This window comes from Euprymna scolopes, chromosome 3 (genome assembly GCF_053919585.1).
Source record: "Euprymna scolopes isolate OS-2025 chromosome 3, ASM5391958v1, whole genome shotgun sequence".
Taxonomy (NCBI): domain Eukaryota; kingdom Metazoa; phylum Mollusca; class Cephalopoda; order Sepiida; family Sepiolidae; genus Euprymna; species Euprymna scolopes.
In genome coordinates, this window is record NC_136484.1 from 107,018,679 (window position 1) to 107,044,570 (window position 25,892).

At 34.5% G+C, this 25,892-nt stretch overlaps 2 protein-coding genes across 8 annotated transcripts in view; one reads left to right on the forward strand and one right to left on the reverse strand.

Annotated features, from left to right (window-relative positions):
- LOC145252494 (uncharacterized) overlaps window positions 1–10,794 on the forward strand; it is a 57,581-nt gene extending 46,787 nt beyond the window's left edge. The window contains exon 2 of the mRNA XM_080111934.1: window positions 9,615–10,794. Coding sequence (XP_079968060.1) covers window positions 9,615–10,082 — 468 coding nt within the window. The 3' untranslated portion in view covers window positions 10,083–10,794. The remainder of the gene's footprint in view (window positions 1–9,614) is intronic.
- Window positions 1–25,892, reverse strand: part of LOC145257956 (tripartite motif-containing protein 2-like) — a 443,500-nt gene that overhangs the window by 154,849 nt on the left and 262,759 nt on the right. The window lies entirely within an intron of this gene.

Here is a 25,892-nt window from a genome sequence, read left to right on the forward strand (position 1 = left end):
TATTACTTTTATTAATTGTACTATTGTACTATCCTTTAATTCTCAATTCACAGGAGGGCATAGTGTAGTATCTGTTCTGTTATCATACCATTCTTTTAGGCATCAGATCATCCTATTTTATCGAGAGTAATGCAGTATCTGTTTTACGGCAATAGTACCATCCTTCCAGATATTACCTCCTCTTAGTGAGGGGGTAGCATACATCAACAAAAATTGTCACAATCGACTGTTCATTAGTAAACTCGAAACTCACATTATATATACTAGCAATAATATAAGAAAGAAAGGATATTATTGTTAATAATAATAATAATAATAATAATAATAATAATAATAATAATAATAATAATAATAATTTTACAATTTTTGTTTGAAAAGATTTTAAATAAAAAAAAACAATGAATAAAGGCCAAGTTTTTATGATGCAAAAAGTTTGTAAATGTAAAGTATGTAAATGTATGCATAAAAGACTCTGTATTTGTTATTGTGTAAAGTTGTATATTTTGACAGCTTGTCTAAGTCGAGAAATCTGATTGATACGCAGTAAATCAAAGGTCATTTGATTACGAACACATGCACTGAATGACCTTTAAGTAAAATGACGAAAGGGGAATATTCGGTTACATCACATTTTACTAAAGCGTTCACAAATATAAACAGACAACAGAAAAAGTGGACACTTTGCTGACTTCAATTACGAAGGACCACCATTTTGTTTATCACAAATAACTGCCATATATACAGGAAGTGGCGATAGTTCAACGGTTAGCAATGCAGACTGTGGACTCAGTGTAACGTGTTCATGTTTAGTTAAAGATATTGCTTCACTTTCATTATGGGATGTGAGCAGTATTCACGTGACCCTTACCGTGAGTATCTCTTCAAATGCAAAGATCTGAATTGAGCTCATTTAACTCTTATAAAACCGTAGTACATTATGAGTGTTTACCTTATAGTAAAAATAACCCAATGCTATAAAAAAAAAAAAAAACAGTATGGAGTCCAGGACGAGATAGAAAATAGTATGAATAAGATATGAAATAGTATTGAGTCCAGCACTACAGAAAAAATAGTATAGACTCTAGCACTACATAAACTATAGTGTATATAGAAAATAGTCCAAAATCTAGTACTGTGTGGAAAATTTATAACGTTCAGTACTACAAAGAATGTAGACGGTGTATAAGACAAATTTGACATTTTTAGAAAGGAAAATAAACACATTAATGCTGGAGTCCCTCAGGGGTCCATCCTGGGCCCAACTCTCTTCCTGATCTACATCAATGATCTCCCAAAACACATACTTAAATCATTCGTTGACATCTATGCTGATGATACAACACATCAAAGGCCGTAAATGACAAAGTTCTCTCTAATTCTCTCTCCTCTGATCTTGAGCGCGTGGTACAATGGGAGAAGAGGTGGCTGGTCACTTTTAATTCATCCAAAACCAAGCTTCTATCTTTATATCATCAACGCTCTGATCCCCATCTGGCATCAATAGAAATGGATGGCTCTCGTCTTGGGGAGGCCCCATGCTTTGAAAAGCTTCTGGGTTTGACCTTTACATCTGATCTGAAATGGAACACGTACATCAAATCTGTTGCCAGGGACGCTTGGAAAATGGTGGGATCCTTCTACCGCTTCAGAAGAAATCTCACTACTGATGCAATTCTCTATCTGTATAAAAGCCAAGTACGTCCAAGGATGGAGTACTGCTGCCACATCTGGGCAGGAGCTGCTAAAAACAGGCTATCCTGTCTTGACAGAGTGCAAAATAGACTCCCACAAGAGAAACGTTGCGAGCCTGTCTTTGTTTTATCGTTATTTCCATGGCAGGTGCTCGTCTGAGCTCCAATCCCTCGTCCCCCCTCGCCAATCTTTCACGAGAAACACCCGTCTGGCTGAAACTACTGTCAATAATTTTCCCCACTCTTTATATGTGCCTAAATCCAAACGTAGATTCCATGAGCAGAGCTTTTTCTTAGAACTACACGCCAGTGGAACTCTCTGCTGCTTGCCTGTTTCCCACCTGACTACAACTTGGACGTCTTCAAGTCCAACATAAGCCTGAAGTGTGAGGCTTTCACAATGCCCTTTGCAAGATGCCTGAACACCAGTTCGATTCTGGTTATTAGTTCGTCCTTGATGTTGTGGACGGTACAAGTGGTGTCTTTTTCAATTGTGCAGCTCACATAATAATCCCCAGGGTTGAAATCAGGCGAGTTGACTAGTAAAATTGTAGTTCTCAGACACCCACTTCTGGATTTTTCGGTTATAGGCGTGGCAACAGGTCTGGAGTCCTGCTGCTACACCTATACCCGTTTATCGGCTCTCCTCTCCACCCAGCAGTTTACAGACACTCACAATACACCCAAAGATTGAATCCAGTTATACGTAGAAAATAGTATAATGTCCAATATTACATAGAAAATAGTATACAGTCCATCAATACGTAACAAATGGTATTGAATCCAGCTATGCATAGTGTATAATCCAAACCCTATATAGAAAATAGCATTGATCTAAGCACGACACAGGAAATCATTAGTGTATCACTACATAGAAAATAGTATAAGGTTTAAAAGTAGATCGAAAATTGCATATAATTGTGTACTATATTTAAACTTGTATGGTCCAACACTATATAGAAAATAGTATCATTTAATAACATGTAGAAAATAGTACAGAATTCAGCATCAGTTACAAAATACGATTGAGTTCAGCACATTATGAAAAATTAGCTAGAAAATAATATAGTCTAAAACTACATAAAAATAATAAAGAGTTCATCAAACGTCATGAATCGTGATGTAGTGCAGACCAGGGGTAAATGTCGGCTAAACTTGATCAGGGTTAATGCCGTTGTAACAATAATAATATAAAATCCAGCACTACATAGAAAAGTATGATGTTCAGCACAATGTGGAAAATAATAAAGGGTTCCAAAATTATGTAGAAAATCGTACAGTGTCGGGCACTACATAGCAAATAGAACAGATTTTAGTACTACATGGAAAATAGTATGGTCAAGTACTACATAAAAAAAATAGTAAAGCCAAGCTCTAAATAACTCATCAGGTATTGTCCGGTGCACAATAATGGCACGATACTGATAATCAATTTCTGAGAGACCCATACTTTCTGCTCCCCTGCAAAGCTATTGTATAGTATCATGTAAGGCGGGAAATAATTTTTAAAAAGTCATTTCCATAGTTTATATATACAATATAATTTTTTTAAGCACATATATTTATGTATTGTACTTACATAGATCACCATGTATTTAACAAAAGTGAGTTAATCTAAGACTGGAACGTTTTTTTTTTTCAAAGTAGATAATCTCAAACAAGGATCGTAACTTTTCGTGTTACTTTATTACACCGCCATTTTGCCCTTTTCTAATAATAAAATAAATGAATCGATTGTAGTCGAAGGTGGTCCGAAATCTTCCTTTGCATTGGTTATTATACCGAGATATTGGGAAAGTCGCAATCCTTTTCCTGGATTACTCCACTTACTCTTGATCCTCAATTTGAATACTGAGTGTTAAACAAGGAGGAATCAAGTACTTTTTTAAGTGTTTAGTATTACTGAGAATTGAAACTCAGTCTCCTATCCCATTAACGAACACTCTTAGCTCGTTTAACGTCTTAAAAATTCGTTTTGAATAATGAAGTCACATAAAACATAATACAATGTGAGCCATCTTGGATACTACTATTATTATTATTATTATTATTATTATTATTATTATTATTACTTAATTTGCATTCATAGGAAACATTTGAATTCAAATTTTATTGGAACCATTCATGTTACTATTCATGGATTTCTGGCTTTGGATTTCAACAATTTCACCGTTCACGGACTATTGCCATTGGACTCTATCGAATTCACACACTTCATTGCTCCATTTTACTCTTCCATTTTCAAATTGCTTCTTTAATCTTAGATGGAATAACGTTTTGAAAATTCGTTTTAAATAATGACGTCACACAAAACATGATCAAATGGTTAGCCATCTTAGATTTTATTATTTTGCCTGGACTTTTTTTTTTGTTTCATGTATCAGTTAAGTTTCAGAAATATTTGACGTCCTAATGAGAAAGTAATTTATGGGCATTAATTAGAGTTTAAAGACAGTCTACATAACTTTTCACACCTGCCAATACCCTATATTTCCGTAAAGCCACCATTCGACTGTGTATAGAGTACAGTTAATACATCGGGGCTGGTACACCAACAACTACCTTCTTGCTTTCGGATATAGTTTCTAACATAATAGGTTCCACACTGTCTACCACATCACATCACCACCATAGCAGTATTCCACCCCTATGCTTGTTTTGCAAGTATTTCCATGGCATGTGCACTAATGCACTTACTGCACATGCAATCCATTAACGAAGATATCCCCGACCTATTCGACCAACAGCCAAATCCCACTCCTTCACTAGAGATTCTTAGATGCTGGAAGATTTTCTACTCTAATAGCTTCTGCCCTAAGACGATTTGCTTTTGGAATTCCATCCCTGTTGTCTGCTTCTCAGACTGTACCAACATGCAGAAATTGAAATGTAATGTGAACATCTTGCTGGCCAACTCCCTACTTAGGTTAGTTTATTATAAACCTGGGCCATATCAAAGTAGCCTCCTAGGTTTCAATGATAATATCTCTTATCTGTAGCAAATAGAAGTTTTTTTGTTTTTTTTTAAATTATTAAGATAAATATGTTTTTTATGTTCCAATACTAATATTTATATACTTATTTGAAAATCATCAAAAACGGTGATTTTCAAATAAGTCATTTTTTTTTTAAGTTTATAAAATATTACCTGGTCACCATTCATCTTGTCGGATTTTTCATACTTACCTAAAAAATACAAAAAATGAAAAAAAAAACTTTAAGTACATGTAGGCATATAAGAACAAATATATTTTCAGAAACATTTAGATACAACAAAATAATTGGTTCCATAAAAAAACATTGTTGAATAATATATGGTGATGGTGTGGAGAGTTATGGACAAAAATATAAAATATGATAACAAGAACATAAGTCACTCGTGAGATTGCATACTTCTACCTAAAAACGTAAAGATGGGCTCAGGAGAGTAGCTAGGGAGGACCAAGACAGGGTTTAAACTTTTGAAGCAAAAATTTTACAAAATATCTTCCATTCGTTTCGTTTTAGTAAAGTTTCGTTTCATTTTGGTACAAAAAAAAAATAAAAATAAATTAGTAACTATTTTGAACGAAACGGAATGAAAAAAAATGAATCCAACCCTGCAAAATTCCCCTATATGCGGTAAACTTTGAGGCATAATTGTGAAATGGCAGGAAAAAACGATTCACAAGCAGTAAACAATTTTCCCATAAGCAGGAAAATTATTTACAACAAGACAAATGCCTGCCCTGCCGGTAGGGCAGCCATAAATAGTTCTGGCTGCCCTACTAGCGCTTTAAATTATGGAAAAAAAAATTTGGTCGACTTCTCCAAAAAACACAAAAGGCACGGCTGGCTACGTGTTGCATGTTCGTTACTGTTATCAAAGGGCATCAGATCCATACAACAAATTTGAAATAAAAAAAACTCTGTTAAAATTTCAACCAATACCAAATTTTTCAAGGTTATGCTAAAGGTCAGATAACATGCAGGACTTCATTGGCTACAATATGGGCTAAGTAGCGTATCTCTATGATGAACAGAAACAAAGTATATCTCCACGAATGTTACTTTCACCTTGAACTTTGATGTAAATATCCCAAAATTAAATCAATTTCAAGTTAGACTATGGCCGATCTTTTGACCAAGTTTGGTGACGATTGGTCAAGCGATCGAGATGCTAGGTTGTACATAAACAAACAAACATAATAGTGACAAAATAACAAATAACATAATCTCCTTGGCAGAGGTAAATATTATAAAAGGAGGAATGAAATTTGTATTTAAGTTGAGGTTCTACATCTAGTAACCCGAGCACTCTCGTCCATTCTTTCACTATGCCCAAACCAACAAAGTCTCCTGTTCTGCACACATGTCCCTATACTAACAAGATTTAATCTTCGTTTGAGGCCATCAGATTTATGCTTGTCTTTAAGATTTACATGACACATCCCTTTCTATGATTCTAATACCATTTTCTCTTTGTGTAACGCATCTTCTCACTACTTCCCCACATCACTACAATCATGCTTGATAAATTTTCCCTTGGTCAATGTCTATGTAGAGAAAAAAATGGAACAATGGTTAGAATCGCTACAAACAACTTGGGGAAAAAAATGTTAAAAATTAAAAACAATAAAAAATAACAGGCACATTTTTAAGAAGACAATACACTGTATTTACTGAAGGCAAAGAATGTCCCATCAACTTAATAAAAATGATAAAAAAATAAATAAAATAAAAACTAGATAACTATTTTTCTGAAATATATATCGATATCTTTCATTTGTGTTCCGCTATCACTTATGTCGTTGTCATTTCTTTGCAACCATTTTCTCGCAGAAGAGGCGTTGGTAGTTTTTCTCTGCTCTATCGTTATTTTCATGGTAGCTGTTTGACTGGGCTTCAATCTATGATAGCCTCTCCGTAAAGTATTCACAACAAAAATACGTCTAGCTACAATCACTGTAAATAATCTCTCCTTTCTTCCTCCGTATGCCTAAAAAACTTAACAGAACTTCCATGAACAAAGTTTCTTTCCAAGAATTGTCTAGATGTGAAATACAATATCACGGACTTCATTTTCCATCTAATTACAATATTGTCGTTTTCAATTCCAATGTAAACAAATAATTAAATTCCAGCCCTCGCGGTATTATCTCACTGTTCATCTGAGCCTCGATAAGCAGTGGCTCGTTAGTGCATGAAAAACTACTTATACCTTTGAGGATGAAGTTAAAATCAGTTTTTAGCTGATACGCTTGGCAAAAAGCTTGTTCTTGTTATTATGTTCTCGTCTTATTATTATTTTTTGTTTCGTTCCGTTTCATTCAAAATGTTTACTAATTTATTTTCATTATTTTTTGTACCAAAACGAAACGAAACTTTTCGTATGGTTTCGTTGCGTTCGTTTTTCGTTTTGTTTCGTACATCAATAACTGTATTTAGATTAGAGCTTATTGGCATCAAAATGTATGTTGGGATTTTGAACGGATCTTTGAATTATGGACATTCTGTGTCTGTATATTTATAAAATGGATATGATGTCAAATAACACTGGTCATTATATTTAACACTAGCTGACTAATGCGATTTGAGTTGTTCGGTAATTAATTCCAGTATTCTGAAGAACGATTCTATGTTTCATGGATTGCTAGACTGCACCGCTGAAATTGAAGTATTCCTATATTTTGTTATTCCTTGAGTACATTAAAGAAGACATATAAAATGTAAGTGAAAAATGAAGATGTCATTTGATTTTAAATCTAACATAATATGTAGTATTAGTAAAAAATATAAACTAATAAACGGTGGCCTAATGAACATTATACCTATGAAGGAATTCATCCGATGATCATGAGTTTTGTGAGAAGAATAAAATTCTTTGCTACCTTCTTTATGTGAGTATGCATTTGTGAGAAGCAGTTTAATCGGATTGAATGTAATAATTTGTAAATGGGGACGAAATCTTCAAATGTTTGCGTAAAACACGTTTTAGGAGTTGCTGTAAATAGTGAGTGTTAAAGATTTGCATGGGAATTGTTTAGGGAAGTTTAACGGGCGAAAAACAACATTGTTTTATTATATAGGAGATGACAGAATTTAATAAATTTCAAATAAAAAAACGACATTGTTTTATTATATAGGAGATGGCAGAATTTATTAAATTTCAAATAAAAAAAAAATTGTTCTATTATATAGGAGATGACAGAATTTAATAAATTTAAAATAAAAAAACATTGTTTTATTATATAGGAGATGACAGAATTTAATAAATTTCAGATAAAAAAAAATGAAGAGGGAAAACATGCTTGGTTGTTTTGTTTTACGGCATATCAACTTTTTTCAGGTTATTTAATGCCGAATATGTAAATTCTGGTAAAAGTTTTATATGCTTTACGTTCTTTATATCTTCAAATATTTATTGATTGTGTTTGGTTTGGTTGTTTTGTATCACGGCATACCAAATAAATATTTAATGCAAAATCCGGTCATTAAAGTAAAAGTTCTTATGTCCCAAGTTCTTTATATCTTTAAATATTTATTCATTGTGTTTGGTTTATTTGTTTTGTAGAGAGAAAATTGTAGGTTTTCTCCGGAGGGGGGTGGGGTGCAGAACATGATTAAGGAAAAAAAAACAAACAATGACATCCATTTTTGGTGCATTAAAGTAGTAACAGAGCGCGAATGGCGGCTATATGTAAATATCGAGCCATGTGCAAAATGACGTCACGGTAAGGAAAAGGAAAAAGACTATAAAAAGGAGAAAGAGTGCGTTTGAGAGCACGTACAAGAGGACGTTCAAGAGTGCAGAGGTCAGAGAGGAGGAGCCCGATCACGTTTTATTCGGGGAAAGTAACCGGAAATAAATGTTGTTCTTACAAAAAAAAAAAAAAAAAAAAAAAGAGTTCAGTTATTACACGTCCTATATTTCTTGCAACCTACTCTGCTACAACGTGTTGGATCCAGTGTATCCACATGTTAACGCGTGTAACCGTGTGTCTAACGTTACAAAATCAGGACGCCGATATCTTCAGACAGCCTGATTTGGTAGCACCAGACATGGCTGAGAAGAGAAGCATACGATATTCTGATTACTTCCTGGGCAACGCTGGGAGTGAAAGCTAGTGTAGTATAGGTGTTAATCTATGGTAATACAATAGCGAGAGATGAAAAAATGTGTCATTTTTTTTTCCTTGATACTTGATCGGATGAATGTGTCTCTTCAATTGAAGGAGACTTGAAAACTGATCTACCCACGTCTGGGGAACACGAAATTGATTTTAGTCGTCTGAAAAAGAGTTAACATTTAAATGCGAGAGTAAACGACGCAATTCCCAACCACCCAATTCACGCAAAATTGAAGTCTGCAAGCGTTGAGATAAAAATAAATAAACATATAAAAAATAAATAAATTGATAACATGATTAATAAAAGAGCAGAAATTTATTTAATCTTTTTTTTAACCAAAGACGTTTGCACGGTAATTGATGAATGGAATATTCTAAATATATTTAGAATATTTTTGTCGTTGTTGTTGTTGTTGTTGTTGTTGTTGTTGTTTTGAAATTGGCAAAGGTTTCCAACTCTTATTGCAGACACAAATATAGATTTTTATTCAATTATTGAGAAGAAATTTAAAAAAAAAAAAAATGCTTGATAAAAAGGAAAAGTTTTTTTTTTTTTTTTGAAAATTGAATCAATGCAGACGATATTTTATTCTGCTACGTCCTCACATCTCCGTAAAATGCCTCGTCGGTAAGCCTAACTGTAATTGCATGATGATGATGATGATGATGATGATGGAAACCATTTCATATGAATCATTTGATTATTGTTGGCATTTTTTTCTCTGATATCTTTCTAGTTAGAATTCTTTCTAGAAAGACATCGGGTACTTATGGAAAGGATTATGTGAAGGTTGCCATCACCCCTAAGTGAAAGTGTTTCCGTGGAACAAACTGGATTACACATACTTGGCACACCCAAGTTGTAAAACCATTTAGCCACAATCACCTCCCCGACAACGAGGACGGCGAAGAAGAAGACAACGACGATAAAGAGGAAGAAGACAACGATGAGGAAGACGACGAAGAAGACGACGGTGATGAAGAGGAAGAAGAAGACAACGACAATGAAGAGGAAGAGGAAGAAGAAAACGACGACGATGAAAAAGAAGAAGAAAGCGACGACGATGAAGAGGAAGAAGAAAACGACGACGATGAAGAGGAAAAAGAAAACGACGACGAAAAAAACAAAGACGGCAATGAAGAAGGCGAAGACGATGAAGAAGAAGTAGTAGTAGAAGAAGAAGAAGAAGAAGAAGAAGAAGAAGAAGAAGTGTGTCCTGAGAGACAAAGTGATCAACAAAAAGAAAAAGTGTTCATGAATGATCGATCTAACATCTGCTAAATTCCTTCAAGTAATTTAACTAGGTCAATAGATATAAGGTCACTAAATACAACAGATATACAAACATATATCCATACTGTATACAAATGGCAAAAACACGTGCAAAGAATTACAAATATGTATACCAGTTCTTGCAATTATAAAATCAAAACAAAACGTAATTTGTGTCAGTGACACAAATAATTAATCCCTTTTACACTATTGGCAATCCACCTTCCGTGTACCAATCTAAATGAATGCATATTCCTTCACAAAAGTTGTCAAAGTACATTCAGACAGAAAACCTTCTTTTATGCATGTTTAGTAATAAATAAAATTCATTTCGAACTCATAGACTTTGAAGCTATGTTAACTTAACGAATGTTAGACGCAGCCTTTGAACATTTAAATGGCACGCGCAAAGCCGTTGCTCATAACAGGAAACACTAAATTATTAAACATCAATTTTTATTGTATTGAACAGTTCATTTAAATGCAATTCAGATAATTGGGCCTCGTATCAGTAAAGGGGGAAGAGCTATATGTGAAAAAGCCATCGAGAGGAAGGCTCCGAAACGGTAGGTATTCTCTCCTGATGACCTGATACTATCTGGAGGACGAAATGAAATACCACACAGGAAAAAAATCGATAAACACGATTATATACAAGTCTATGAATAAATAAACTAAGATGAAGGCCCTGAAACGGCTTGTTTTCTCTCCTGATAACTGACATGAACTAAAAGCTGAAATGGATTACTTCACAAGTGAAAACAGTTAAAAAAAAAACAAAAAAAAAACACGATTATATATAAGACTACAAGTGAGCTGGGTTTTTTGTTGTTGTTTTTTTTTGTTTTGTTTTTTTCAAAACACAATATCTTCTGTTATTCGCTTGCTTCATGACGAGTTTCTGTTACTGTTCTAGTAGCAATTTTATTCACCTTTAAGCCATTACGTTGTAGAAGATTATCTCCCTTCCTCTAATATGAAAACTTCATGCGGTGTTATAGGTCGAAGTTCGTTGATTTGAATAGTAAATTACTTTTAGTTTTTATTGAAATTCTACTTGGTAACTTTCCGTAATTTTTTGGTGTAGATACTTATTTTTGCCTGATACGTAAGTATATCAAAGAGTTTCCAGTTAATTTATTTGTTACTGACATATTTCACCCGTGTCTTTCAGTCAATAAGCACTAAAATTGTTTTGGAAACGTTTTTAATTCATCGCTGAACTTTCATAATAAATTCGCCAATTTTACTTTGTTTTCATTGTATCGTATAGCTGAATAGGATTCATAAGAGATGAAGTGTTCGCAATCACATTGGAGCAGATTGCTAAATCGTGTGTCCAACGGTCAGAAAAAATAAACAAAATAACCGAACAAACAAGGCCTCTTCCATTTTGTTTCAATCAGATATGCATTACTACATCTATAATATAAATCTCACCTGTCTGTTTAAATGTATGTGCGTATGTATGTATGTATGTATGTATGTATGTATGTATGTATGTATGTTTTCGTCTGATTCTATGTATATTTAGTTGTAAATAATGTGTGAAGTTCGTCATCATTGTCTGCCTTCGGGACGTGAGTTTTTGTGTACAAACATTTTATTAAAAAAAAAAAAAAAAAAACTCCAGCCGTTTGAAACGCTGTTCTATTCATTTGGATTTTTCGTCTGATTCTATGCATATTTAGTTTGTTTTGGATTTTTTGTTTTCTTTTGTCAAACTTGAATTGTACCCATCACCTTCATCCTGATCATTGAGGACATATGACTTTTTGAACGCTCCTTCATGTGTATTTTACATGTATGTGCATGTGTACGTGTGTGTATTCATATGTACATGCTTATAATGTGTGTCTCTATGTGTGTATGTTTGTATATGCATATGTATGTTTGCGCGCATTCTGTGTGTATACATATATGTGTGCAAGCATATGTTTATTTTCATGTGTATGTGGGGTGGAGAGGGCTCTCGTAAGCCGTGGTGAAGGCAACACCTCTAGGAGAAACAAATCTCTGATTTAAAAAACCATAAAGCGACAGACCAGTATCCGCATTAAGCTGATCTTCAGTTTTACTTGTTGCTGTCGTACAAAGCTAAATCTCTGTAACATCATTTTGTATTATGTATGTATGTTTGCATGTCTGCCCAACATTTTCGATAGAGGCAACGAATTTTCTCAAGATCAGTATCGTTTTGAAGTTGGACCCTTCAGACGACAAATATCGAAAAATTGGCTAAAAACATTAATATCTTCACCTTAAACTGGGCACTTTTCTACGGGGGGGGGGGGTCCGCTTTTTTCGCCGATATTTTTTAAAATCATCCTCTTCTTTCGATTGTCTAGCCTAAATTAAAAATATGTTCGGGTTTGGCAGTGGTCGTAATAGATAGACGTCAGGGTTTTTTCCCCGTTCTTTTCCTCCTTTGCGGTACGGGTTCAAGCCTGCCTTCCTACTACCACTTTTTTCCGTTAAACATACACATCAAAATACTTGGGCAACGCTGAGTTGAAATACTAGTCTATATATCTTTAAAAGTGAACGTGTCTGTGTGTCTGTGTGTGTGTGTCTGTCTGTATGTCTGTCTGTGTGTCTGTGTACATTTCCCTATGCAATAACTCTGTCAATTTTAAGTCTATAGACTCGAAATTTGATATACAGGGTATTGAGATTTGGGAAAATCTTTGTAATCCGTTTTCGGCCAGACATTTGGCTGTTAAGGGGTCAAAGTTCAACGATTTGACCTTTGAGAACTCTACCAAACTCCTCCGACAATTTTTTGTCTAAACACTTGAAATTTTAGATAGAGGTTCCTTTGACATGGATCTAACTTAATACTTTGATTGGAGCCCAAAACAATAAATATTAAGGGGTCGTAATAGGGGCCAAAGTTAAAAAAATTGACCTTTTTTTGTTGTTATTTTTTTTTCTTTTGCTCAGCATACACCTCCAAATACCCGGGCAACGCCGGGCACCCATGCTAGTATATCTATAAACGTAAAAGTGTCTCTCTGTCTGTCTGATTGTCTGTCTGTCTGTGTACATTTCCCTACACAATAACTCTGTCAATTTTCAGTCTACAGACTCGAAATTTGATATACAGGGTACTCTTTCTAATCCGTTTTCGGCCAGAAATTTGGCTGTTAAGGGGTCAAAGTTCAACGATTTGACCTTTGAGAACTCTACCAAACTCCTCCGACAATTTTGGGTTTAAACACTTGAAATTTTCGATATAGGTATCTTGGACATGGATCTAACTTAATAACTTGATTTGAGCCCAAAACAATAAATGTTAAGGGGTCAAAGGTTTTTAAAACATTGACCCCTGCGATTTCTGGTCTAAACATTTGAAACTTTACATAAAGGGTATTCAGAGATAGGGCAAGATTTTTAATCCGCTTGGATCGAAAATTTGAGCTACAAATATATAAATCTATGTATGTCTGTTTGCATGTCTGCCTAAAACTTCCGACAGAAGCGACGGATTTTCACAAGATCAGTATCGTTTTGAAGCTCGACCCTTCAGACGACAAATACCGAAAAATTGGCTAAAAACATTAATATTTGGGCACTTTTCTACAGGGAGGGGTCGCTTTTTTCGCCGATATTTTCGAAAGTCATCCCCTCTTTTCGATTGTCTAGCCTTAATTTAGACCTACGTCACTTCCGGTTTGGCAGTGGTCGGAACAGCAAAGACGTCACGTTTTTTTCACGTTCTTTTCCTATTTCGTGGTACGGGTTCGAGCCTGCCTTCCTACTACTACTTTTTTTTTTTTGCTACACACACACCTCCAAACATCCGGGCAACGCTGGGCACCCATGCTAGTATCTATAAAAGTGAAAATGTCTGTCTGTCTGTCTGTCTGTCTGTCTGTCTGTCTATCTGTGTGTGTGTGTGTGTGTGTGTGTGTGTGTGTGTGTGTGTGTGTGTGTGTGTGTGTGTACATTTTCCTACACAATTTTCGGTCTCCAGACTCGGAATTTGGTATAAGGCGTATTGAGATTTTGTAAAATCATTTCAATCGTTTTTTTGGCCAGAAATTTGGCGGTTAAGGGTCCAAGTTCAACGATTTGACCTTTGAGAACTCTACTACTACTCCGACAATTTTGGGTCTAAACACTTGAAATTTTAGATATAGATTACTTGGACCGAGATCTAACTTTTTAATTCTATTTGAGCCCAAAACAATAAATGCTAAGGATCAAAATTGGGGTCAAACTTTAAAAAAATTGACGTCTGCGGTCTCTAACAACTTTTCTCTATGGTAGTTAAGGAAGACTATTATATAGAACGGCATTGCCGTACATATTTACACTTTTTAATATATACATAGGCACGTAAAGTTATGAACAGTACATAGGGCCCGAGCAAAGCCAGGCTGAACTGCTAGTATACATATAAAAGTAAAATTGTTTGTGTGTGTGTATTTTTAATATATACATAGGCACGTAAAGTTATGAACAGTACATAGGGCCCGAGCAAAGCTGGGCGGAACTGCTAGTAGAAAATAAAGTTTTAAAAAATAAATAATTGTTTTTGACAAAAAATTAGACACAAATTTATCCGATTTTGAGATTAGTTTGGGGTCCTAGAACTGACGTTTAACTGTAATGCCACGATACACATACATACATAAGTCAACTTTGTTTATATATATATATATATATATATATATATATATATATATATATATATATATATGCAAACACATATATATACACATATATATACACATACATATATAAAATAGATGCACATACGCACACACGCGCATACACACACGCACACACATATTTATATATATATATATATATATATATATATATATTCCGGCAGACATTGTTCAAAAACGACAGATAGCTTCTGTTTAGTAATACCTTTTTTATTTTTTTTAAATTTTTCGTATTATCTTTTTTTTTTTTGTATATACATCGAGCGTATGGATGTATGGTCTAAGCATTTTTTCTTGTCAGTGAGACATGAAAAATCACAATTTTTCCATGTCTCACTGACTTTAGCAAATAAGGTGTAAACTATTATAACTATTTGCTAATATTTTCTCCTCTGAAGAGATGGTAGACATCGAAATCCAATAAGATAAGGAGTTATAATATTTCAAATGTATTCTTTGTCTTACATAGAATAATAAAAATCTTTTGATTTGAAATTTGACCACTTCACGTCATAAATTTTTAAATTCATTGAATGGCTAAAATGTTATATATATATATATATATATATATATATATATATATATATATATATATATATATATATATATATATATATATATATAAACGTATGCATAATATTTTCTTTTAAAAGTACTGAACAATGAGGTCAAAGAGAATTGATTTACTTTTTCGTCAAGTCTTGGCAACATATTTGATCGCTATTCTTGATAAAGTATGATCGGGTTTCTCTTTAGATTACACGATGGTTGATGAACAAAAAAAATAAGATCAGTAAATCTACTGAAGAGCTTTTCTCTAACAATTATCTTTGAATATTAATTAACTTTCATTTTGTACTTTTTTTTATTGGCTTTAAAGCAAAACAATTTCACATACTTGAAAAGGATCTGAATAAAACAAAAATTGGCAAGCGAATCCTAGCTTTGGCAAGCGCAATAACATTCAATGAAGTGATAGAATTAAGAAATAATACCAAATTTTAGTTTCTTTTCCTTCAATCTATTGACCAATAGGATTATATTTCAGCTGACACTTGGAAGTTGAATAATAAATAAATATTCAAAACAGTTGAGGCATTGTTCCAAGTGCCAAGCTAAAGAGGCTCATTATACTCCATTGCTGGTCAGTCAGGATTTTATAAGTAAAAAAAAAAAAAAAAAAAAAAAACCTGTAAATGTGTTGCATATTGCCACTGTGCTAAAAAAAAAATGGGTCGATGCATACTTATGTATAAAAATATACTGGTATATCTTTATTGTTCGTTTTAGACAAACGAGCAGAATCATAAAAAGTCATTGAGAAGTGAAAGATGTAAGGGAGTTGACTGAAGCTGATTTCTGGTGATTCAAATATGAACCGGTTTATATAACATTTTTGGACACCCAGCATTCTCAATTGATACGCGCATTCCCAGATTTCGCCTACTTTTCCTTTTTCAGTATTGTTTATTTAAAAAACGATTTTTTACATAATGGGGCCCTATGCCGATAAATAGAGATTGAATCAGCTGGTATAAATTTCAAGAGCATGTCATTTAAGACATTTCAGCACGGTCTGGCAGCGAGTGGAAATATACTTAGTGTATCCAGCGAGTGAGGAAATAAAGGTCAATTGTTAACTCTTTTGTTATGAAAATGTTTCAGAATGTATTTCCTCTGGGGTCTCTGCATATGTGCCTGAAGGTCTCTTTGTAGGTAGCTTTTTGTCAACAACTAAATGTTATTCTTTAGTCCCTGTGTTATTTCTCAGCCATCTATTAATATGACAAAGTGCTGGGACTCTGCAGAGGATTTAAGGTGATAAAAGCGCTAGTATACATTTGATGAAACTTCAGCAGGAGAATTATATTTGTTGTTCGTACGAGTTTATGAGAATCACCTTTGGTGAGAAGATTTTGTTTAGATTCTAGGTCATGCCCCCCCTGCCAAACTTTCACAAAAACACTCGCCTAGCTACAACCACGATCAACAATTTCATCCATTCTCTATCTATGCCTAAATACAAATTAGAACAATAAAATTGTTGCCCTAAAGAAAACAACACTACAACTTTATTTTCAAACTTTTATTGAAAAAATCAATTCAGGTAACTCGATTATGTAGTAGAGCTGACATTTATTCAATGTAGCCGTCTTCAGCCTCAATCACTGCCTCGATACGGGCCTGGAACTGGGAGTATGCTTTTTCCACAATCGCCAGCAGGAGCTCAGCGAATACTCGGCAGATGGCAGCAATCAAGCTGGGTTTGGTGTTGTAGGAGGTCATGTTGGTAATGTTCTCAACATATGACCAAAATGAGTAGTCCAGCGGGTTCAGATTGGGGGAGACGGGGAAGGAGGGTAATGAGAGAAGAGTAGAAAGTCGTAGCATATCTTCTGAAGCCAAGCTCGGGTCTCTTTGGGTTTGTGGGCTGGCACCAAGTCCTGCTGCCACACCCAGTGTCTGCCAGCAGCCACCTGATTGCACTAGGGGATCACTACATTCTTAAACACATCCAGGTACACTTTGGTGTGGCCCTCACTTGAAACCACACCAAAGACCATAAGTATGACTGGAAACTTTGCTCGCCTTCAAATGTTGAACCATCCGGATTTTTTTTTTTTAGTGTGCTGGCAATGGTCCTGTTGTCATAACTTGGATCGGTAGAGAGCATGAGTTGTACAACAGTGCATCTCTGATCTAGCTCGTTGAACATCGTGTCACTTTCAGACATGTTAGAAGGCTCCTATCGCTCTTAAGATTTGTACACACCTGGTGAACTAGTTTTCATCAAATAGAAATGGAATCATGTAGTCTTTTATAGGGCGACAATTTTATCGTTCCATCTTGTATGGATGCAGATTCCATAAACAAAGCTTCTTTCCTAGAACTACCCGTGCATGCAACTTTGTTCCGCTGGTCTGCTTTCCAGCGGAATACAATATGGTTGTCTTCAAGTCCAATGTAAACAAGTTCTTGCTGAGCCGTACCCTTAAATAGTCAAATTATATCCGATTCCCACCATTAATGAATACTACGCTATTGTCCCCATGACTACTGCACACTCATTAACTCTCATCCTCTTATATTAATAAGTGGTGACTCCCTTGAGTAAAAAAATGAAAATAGTAAGACATCGTTTCGGTCGAAACTTGCAGGTGTGACCCTATGTCGATTGAATAAGTTAACTCAAAGGTCACCGCTCTCAAAATATTCCCTGTGTCAGGCAAAATAAAACTGCGTACAAAGCATGAGGCAGAGAAATCGACACAGGAAGTCCGGTTGTTAAGATGTGTCGAGATAAGCCAGTGACGGATTAGATTACGTTCTGGCTGAGGCAGGTAGATTTCGCCCGGGCGATGCTGAGTGATCTTGGCCCCGGATATATAAAATGATGCAGAGCACAAATTTAATAGTGAAGAGAGAGAATAAATAGATAACAAGATGAGTTGAGTAAAAGTTGGGCGAGCTCTACACTCACCTTCCCTCCTTTTTTATTGAGCGAATCACTTTTCTAATAATCCAAAAAGAACTTTTTTTTTATTATTATTATTGAATCTGATCAATCGTCTACTAAATTGCGAGTTGCAAAGTCGAAGTTGAAAAAAAAAACAAAAAAAACAAGTCACCCCTAGAACAAAAGACAACTACCTCTTTCTACCTACGAAAGATTTGAGTTCTTATATGATTTTAAAAAATGGAGGTGAAAGACCTAAATTCTCAACGTTTTGCCTGTTTCGCAGGCTTTTTCAAGAGTAAAAAACAGCTAAAAGTGATCCATGAACCTAGTTCCTATATATTTCCTAGTTCCTATATATTTCCTAGTTCCTATATATTTCCTAGTTCCTATATATACCAGTTTTGAGGAAGGAATATATATTCTTATTTTAAATCAAAATAAAGAATATTATCATGTTTTTTTTGTTTTTAAATAAGACTGTCCTTTTGATTTCACAATTTTATTTTGTTTCTACAGATACCTGTCTTCGTTTCCAAGTCACCGAGACAGTATTGATCTGCATTTTCTGATTTCAGTTTTTTTTTTTTTTTTTTTACAAGGACGTCACCATTTATCAAGGCCTGAAAGTCGCTCGAAGATAAGGGTTGAATAGGAGGAAGTAGTGTAGTAATCGTTGGCATTTCTTTAAAGGGGGTTTCAGGTATGATATGGGCACAACCTACCATTGGAAATTCAGTTATGTAAGATCCTTTGAATTTAAATTTTACTTTAAGATTCCTTAAGCTTAAGCCTTAAATTTAAGACATTTTCTAGAGTCAAAATCATATAGTTGATTTTGATCAAAATTTAAATAAGGATTCTAAACATAAGGTTTAGTATTATTATATCTTTAAGTTTTTAAGGGGAACGTAAATATGTTGAAAAACTGTTCAGGTCAAGGAATTGATTTTGCCCATCCTGGGACGAGTATTCACGTTTTTTTTTATGTAACTGACTCTACAATTCAAATCAGAAGATCTTTCCAAAAGTAAGGCATCCTATTTTTCAACTCAAAAACTAAAACGCTGAACGGCTATGAAAATGGGAGTGATACCATTAAAACGAGCAACCTTTTGTGCTGCAGAATTTATTTTTCTACATAGTCACCACCATCCTCAATGCACTTTTGCCAGCCTCTTTTGATGCCTTGGTCCTAAAATTCTGGTGTGCGCTTTGTCACTCACATCTCTCTCGCCACTCTGAAATCGACGAACCCATCTCTTAATTGTGCTGAAATTAGCTGCATTGGCTTCCCAAACGTTCAACAGGTGCCGGTGAATGTTGATCGGTTTACATTTTTTTTTCTGTATGGAAGAATACAATGACGCATCTCTGCTTCTGACGCACGTCCATGATAGGGGTTGCTTTCTTTGCGCCTCACACCGTCAGTATCTGCAGCAGAGAGATGAAACTTTCAGGTCATGAATGCATAAGTTCAGTCATCATAACAATGTAATTTGCAGTCTTCTCTGAGCTTTTCGGGCGAAATAAAAAAAAAGGAGGCATTACTTTTGGAACATCCTTCGCACTTTTATCATTGTGCGTTGCTATATATAAGAACAGTTGTAGAAAATGTGTGCATAGATATGTATAGATTAGTAAGAATTTTTTTTGAAAGAATGTTATTAGCCTGCCACGTGTCCTTGGGAATTGTTTCATAGTTGTTGTAGTTTGGCATAGTTTTTTTTTAACTGTCTTTGCAAATGAATCCCACAATGATTCAAATAATAAAATATGATATAAGCCAGAAATATATGTGAAAACGAAGAAACAATTTCATATCTGAAACAATAGATAATAGAAGGTTTTTTATTATTATTATTATTATTATTATTATTATTATTATTATTATTATTATTATTATATGGAATAGTCAGGCTTGTATGAAATAGCCTTGAAAATGTTTATGTATACAGGCATAGATTAGAAAGATAATTTTAAAGAATGTGTTCAATTGTATATATAGCTATACTTATGTACTTTTTAGTTTTTTTGTTTTTTTTCTCGGCTTTTCTGGTAAATTATCTAACATGTTGAAATAATATAGGTACAAGATGTAGAGGCTACACACCAAGCGATCACCACTTTATTTTTAATATATGTGTTTTTTTATTTTTTATTTTATTATTATTTTTTTTTATTTATTTTTTTTTTTTTGCATTTTCAGTTCTCTTGGTCTCATGTTATCGTGTTCTTTAGGTGGTTTTTATTTCATTTTTATTCCAACTTTCATGTAACTGATGGTGGTGGTGTTTTTTTTTTTTTTTTTTTTGGTACTGACTAGGAGTTCGCTTACACGTCAGTATCAGAGATTGCTCACTGATAACAACTGGTGGTGTTCCCTGGAGTTTGAATGACAACAAATCCCCCCAGACTTCCAGTACTCTCTATCTTTTTCGATAACCTTTGCAAATGAATTAACATCATCGCAACAGCCGCTTGCCATTGACTTCTTGCTGGCAATGACTACTGATTTTCATTGGGATTTGGGTGGCAATAATCCTCTTCAAGGTCCCAGTTCCCTTTGTACTATTGTTGTTGTTGTTGTTGTTGTTGTTGTTGTTCTTGTTCTTGTTCTTGTTCTTGTTATCGACAACAATAGCATTAAGTTATACAGATTGATGTAGAAAGCATCGTGGAATTTTTAGGGGTTCCTGCTTGTAAATAATATTTAATTCGATGGGATTTAATTTTTGGAGAACCATTTTTAGGGTTTTAATTTCGGAGAAGATTTGAGGGTAGAGTCGGTTTTAAAAGAGACATTTTTAATGAAAACGGTTTTTAGGTTATACTCAGATGTGAAACGGCGACAGAAATAAGCACAAATGAAATAGCGAGTTCAAAGGCATACATCCACAAAGGAGATCTTTTATCTATATTTAAAAGTGGAAGTTTGCATAGATATTAGTGTCGAGACGATTAATCGAAATCGGGAATCGGAAAAATCGACAAATTTGGAGGTATCAAAATCGGAAAAATTGGTGCCTGTTTTCCGATGCCAAAACGATTCTTTTAATTGTCTTTTTTTAAATTTTATTTTGTTTAAAGCAAAATCTCTCATTGCTGGTAATAATGATAAAATAATAAATTTTTATTGATTTTAAGATACCAGTAAAACTAAAATCGATAGATCATACTTCACAAATGTAAAATTTATGTTTAGGAAAATATCTGCACATTTAACAGGTGTGTTTTTTTTTTTTTCTTTTTTGTTTTTACAGAAATCGGGGAAAATAACAACTATAGTTAAATATTTTGACATTTATAAAGAATCGGAATCGATAATGGTATCGGAATCGGGAATTTAGTACGAGATCGGTAATTGTATCGGAACCGGGAAAAATATTGGAATCGTCCCATCACTAATAGATATGTAAAGATAGAATGTTTATTCATATTTTGAGTCTTTGAAAGGGTGCATACGCTTAGATATGGAGAAAGTATGCGTTGATTATTTATGAGCTGTGAATTATCCATTGGTTTGAAAAATTGTATTCAAAACTTTCCCACTTAATTTCACAATTTTTATTGGATTAAAACTTATTAATAAAAGTCAATGTTCATTTGGTTTTATCGTAAAATTTTCAGTGAGAAATGAATAGGTTTATATATTTGCTTTTGATTAGCAGACGACAATGTAAAAGGGTTAATGAGTTGTGTGTATGTGCGTGTATTAGTGTCAGTATGCTTATGATTGTGCGTGCGTGCGTGAATAGAAAAACGTTGCTTTTTTTCCTCCGTTGAGCAATGGGAAGTTGGCGTAAAGCAGATGTTAGCCTTGCCGTGGACTTTGGCTCCAACTTCTTGTGAAGAAAAAATCTGTCATTTCATGCATTCAGGGTGGAACAAAAACAGCAATTTTGATGGATGTAGAGAAATGCGTTTGATTGTCTGAAAATGTTTTTATTTGTTTTTATTAATTCAAGTGAGTGCATGTGCTGAATCATATGCGCAGAAACGAATTTAGACATTTTCATTTTGGAGGCTGAGAAGTAAACTTTGTTGCTCGCTACCAATTCAACTCACGTGCTATCTTTTCAATTAATCCTGCAACTCTTGGAATAGATAGATAGATAGATAGATAGATAGATAGATAGATAGATAGATAGATAGATAGATAGAAAGAAATATAAATAGATAGATAGCAGGAGAGAGATAGATAGATAGATAGATAGATAGATAGATAGATAGAAAGAAAGAAAGAAAGAAAGAAAGAAAGAAAGAAAGAAAGAAAGAAAAAAATAAAAATAGATAGATAGATAGATAGATAGATAGATAGATAGATAGATAGATAGATAGCAGGAGAGATAGAAATATAGATAGACAGATAGATAGATAAAAGAGAGAAATAAAGATAGATCGATAGGGAGAGAGAGTGATAGATAGATAGATAGATAGATAGATAGAAAAAGAGAAATAAAGATAGATAGATAGATAGATAGATAGATAGAAAAAGAGAAATAAAGATAGATAGATAGATAGATAGATAGATAGATAGATAGATAGATAGATAGAAAAAGAGAAATAAAGATAGATAGATAGATAGATAGATAGATAGATAGATAGATAGATAGAAAGATAGATACGATGACAGAATATAGAGGGGAGATTAACTGAGAGAGGGAAAGAGAAAAGGTTGTAAAACAATAATCATGTCTGCTGAAAGAATATCATGATTAAAAGTGGAAATGAAATTAGAAACAGGAAACACAGCAGCAGATCTATTGGTACCAGCAACAGCAGCAGCGGCGGCGCCGGCAGTCAGTGGCAGCAGCAGTGGCCAAGCCGGTTTGCAGCAAGTTACTGCAGTTTGAGGGTTTTGTTGGAGACGGAGACAAAAAACGAAAATGCGTGATTAATTAATGTGTCAAACGAGATTATGCATCTGACTCGGGTTCAGCATGCACATCTTTTTACGTCACAAAGATTATGTGACATAAATTAGCACACTTATTGATCTTGTTTTTTTATTATTTGGGTTGATTTTTCTAAAAAAATTTACGAAAATACAGACTGGCACCTTCTGTTTCAAGGGACAACAGATACTCTCTGAACGGATGCACTCATCATGGCGTATAATCGTAAAGCAAGGATTCCACAATCCACAGCTGCATCACTCACTGATATTGCTTAAGTCCAGTGTTGTGCACATGATGATGATGATGATGATGATGATGATGATGATGATGATGACGACGACGACGATGATGATGATGACTACTCCTAGTGAGTAAATAATAATAATAATAATAATAATAATAATAATAATAATAATAATAATAATAATAATAATAATAATAATAATTCCCAGACAAATGGTACAAGCACAGGATGGCAGCAACGCTCGTAAATGGAAATCATAAAATCCTGTGGGACATGGACATACAAACTCATCCAAGCAAGAATACCGGATGTCATAATAGTTAATAAGAAGGAAATTCCTGTCAAATCGTAGATTTTCCCATTTCAGCAGACCACAGGGTGAATATCAAGGAGACAGATGAGCAAAGCAAATGCACAGAACTAGCCAGAGAGCTGAAAGGGATTTGGAAAATGAAGTCAAGATAACACCAAGGAACAATCTTAAAAACTTTTAAAAAGAATGAGAGAGATTAGCATCAGACGGATATCTGAGAAGATATAACGGATAACAATAATGAAAAGGACTGAAATATTAAGGAAAGCCATTGAATGCAGAGTCATGACACATGAGCTACAAATGCTAACCGGACATATAGAAACTGCAACAGACGTAAACAAAAAGATAGAACACCACATGAAATAATAAAAAAAATGAAACAGTATAATTCTAAGTTACACCCCCCCCCAAAAAAAAAATTTTTTTTAAATATTGTAGTGTCAGCATCAACTGGCACTACACCAAATACTCGTGAAGGGTCAAGGAAAATGGAAAGACCTAGGAGAGAAAGCACTAACCACTAGATTAGTGCTAAAAAGCCTTGGACTTTGGAGAGGTTTATTGCCATCTAAATTCTAGTGGAAGCCAATAGTCACTTCTAGTGAGAAATCAATGGTAAATGGCTGTTGCGATAACGTAAATGTATTTGCAATATTATCAAAAGAGGTGGAGAGTACTGGAAATATGATGGCCTTTGTGAAAACTCCTAGTAAGTAAAAATAATAATAATATTAATAATAATAATAATAATTGTAAGAGCATTAAGGACAGTCCCCAAAAACTTGTTAAAAAGACAAGAAGAAATTGGAATCAAGAAGACTGAGATTGTGTAGTGGATGCTAATGATGGAAACAACTGACATCTTAAAGAAAATCCTTGAATGCTAAAACTAACCCATATAAAGTACAAGTACTAAGCAGTCACGTGCAAACTGCAACAGAAGCAAAATCAGAAAAAAAAAACACCATATGGAACCAAGAGAACTGAAACTGTAAGAAATCTTATAAATTGTGCCCCCCCTTAACAAAAAGTCATTGATCTTGGTTGATATCACATAAAATAGGTATGAAGGGTCAAGAGGGACGGAAGCATTTATAAGAGAAAGCACTAGCCAGACCTCCACTGGATGAGTGTGAAGAGTACTGGGATCCTGGAGAAGCTTATCGTCACCAAAATTCTAGTGAAGACTAATGGACATTACCAGCGATATACCAATGAAAAGCAATTGTTATGATAATGCAAAGCCATTTGCGACAGTTATTGAAAGAGATAGAGAGTACTGGCAACCTGGGGAGACTTGTTGCCATCCAGTCTCCAGGGAACACCACTAGTTGTCAGTGAGTAATCTCCGATGATGGCCTTAAATACATGGGCAGTATCACCAGTAAGATACTCTGGACCGTTTATAATGTGGACAAAAGAAGAACTGAGACAACTCGACCAGAAAACCAGGAAACTCATGACCATGTATAATGCACTACACCCAAAGGACGATACTGACAGACTCTACGTGAAAAGGAAAGACGGCAGGAGAGGACTGATCTGTATAGAAGACTGTGTGAAGGATACGAAAAAAGAACTAGAAAAATACATAATGCAAAACACTGGAAGGATAATTATGGCAGCGAGAGACACCGAAAAAAACAACAAAACAGAAAACGGAGAGACAAACAACAAAACGAGAAAAGAGAAATGGGAAGAGAAACAACTCCACGGAAGATTCATAAGAATGACAAAAGATGAGAATAACGAAAACACCTGGACATGGATGCGAAAAGAACATATAAACCGAGAAACTGAATCTCTAATAACTGCAGCACAAGATAACTCGATAAGAACCAACCATATCAAAGCAAGGATCGATAAAACACAAGAAAACAGCAAATGCAGACTATGTGCACAGAGAGACGAAATGATAAACCATATAGTAAGTGAATGCAGCAAACTGGCCCAAAAGGAATACAAAAACAGGCATGACAATTGGGGAGGGCGGTGCACTCGGAATTATGCAAACGACTGCATTTAGAGCGTACAGACAAATGGTACAAGCATAAACCCGCAACAGCACTCAAAAACGAGAACCACAAAATGCTATGGGACATGGACATACAGATGGACAAACCCATTCAAGCAAGAAGACCAGATGTCATAATAATTAACAAGAAAGAAAAATCCTGTCAAATCGTAGACTTTGCTGTCCCAGCTGACCACAGGGTGAGTATAAA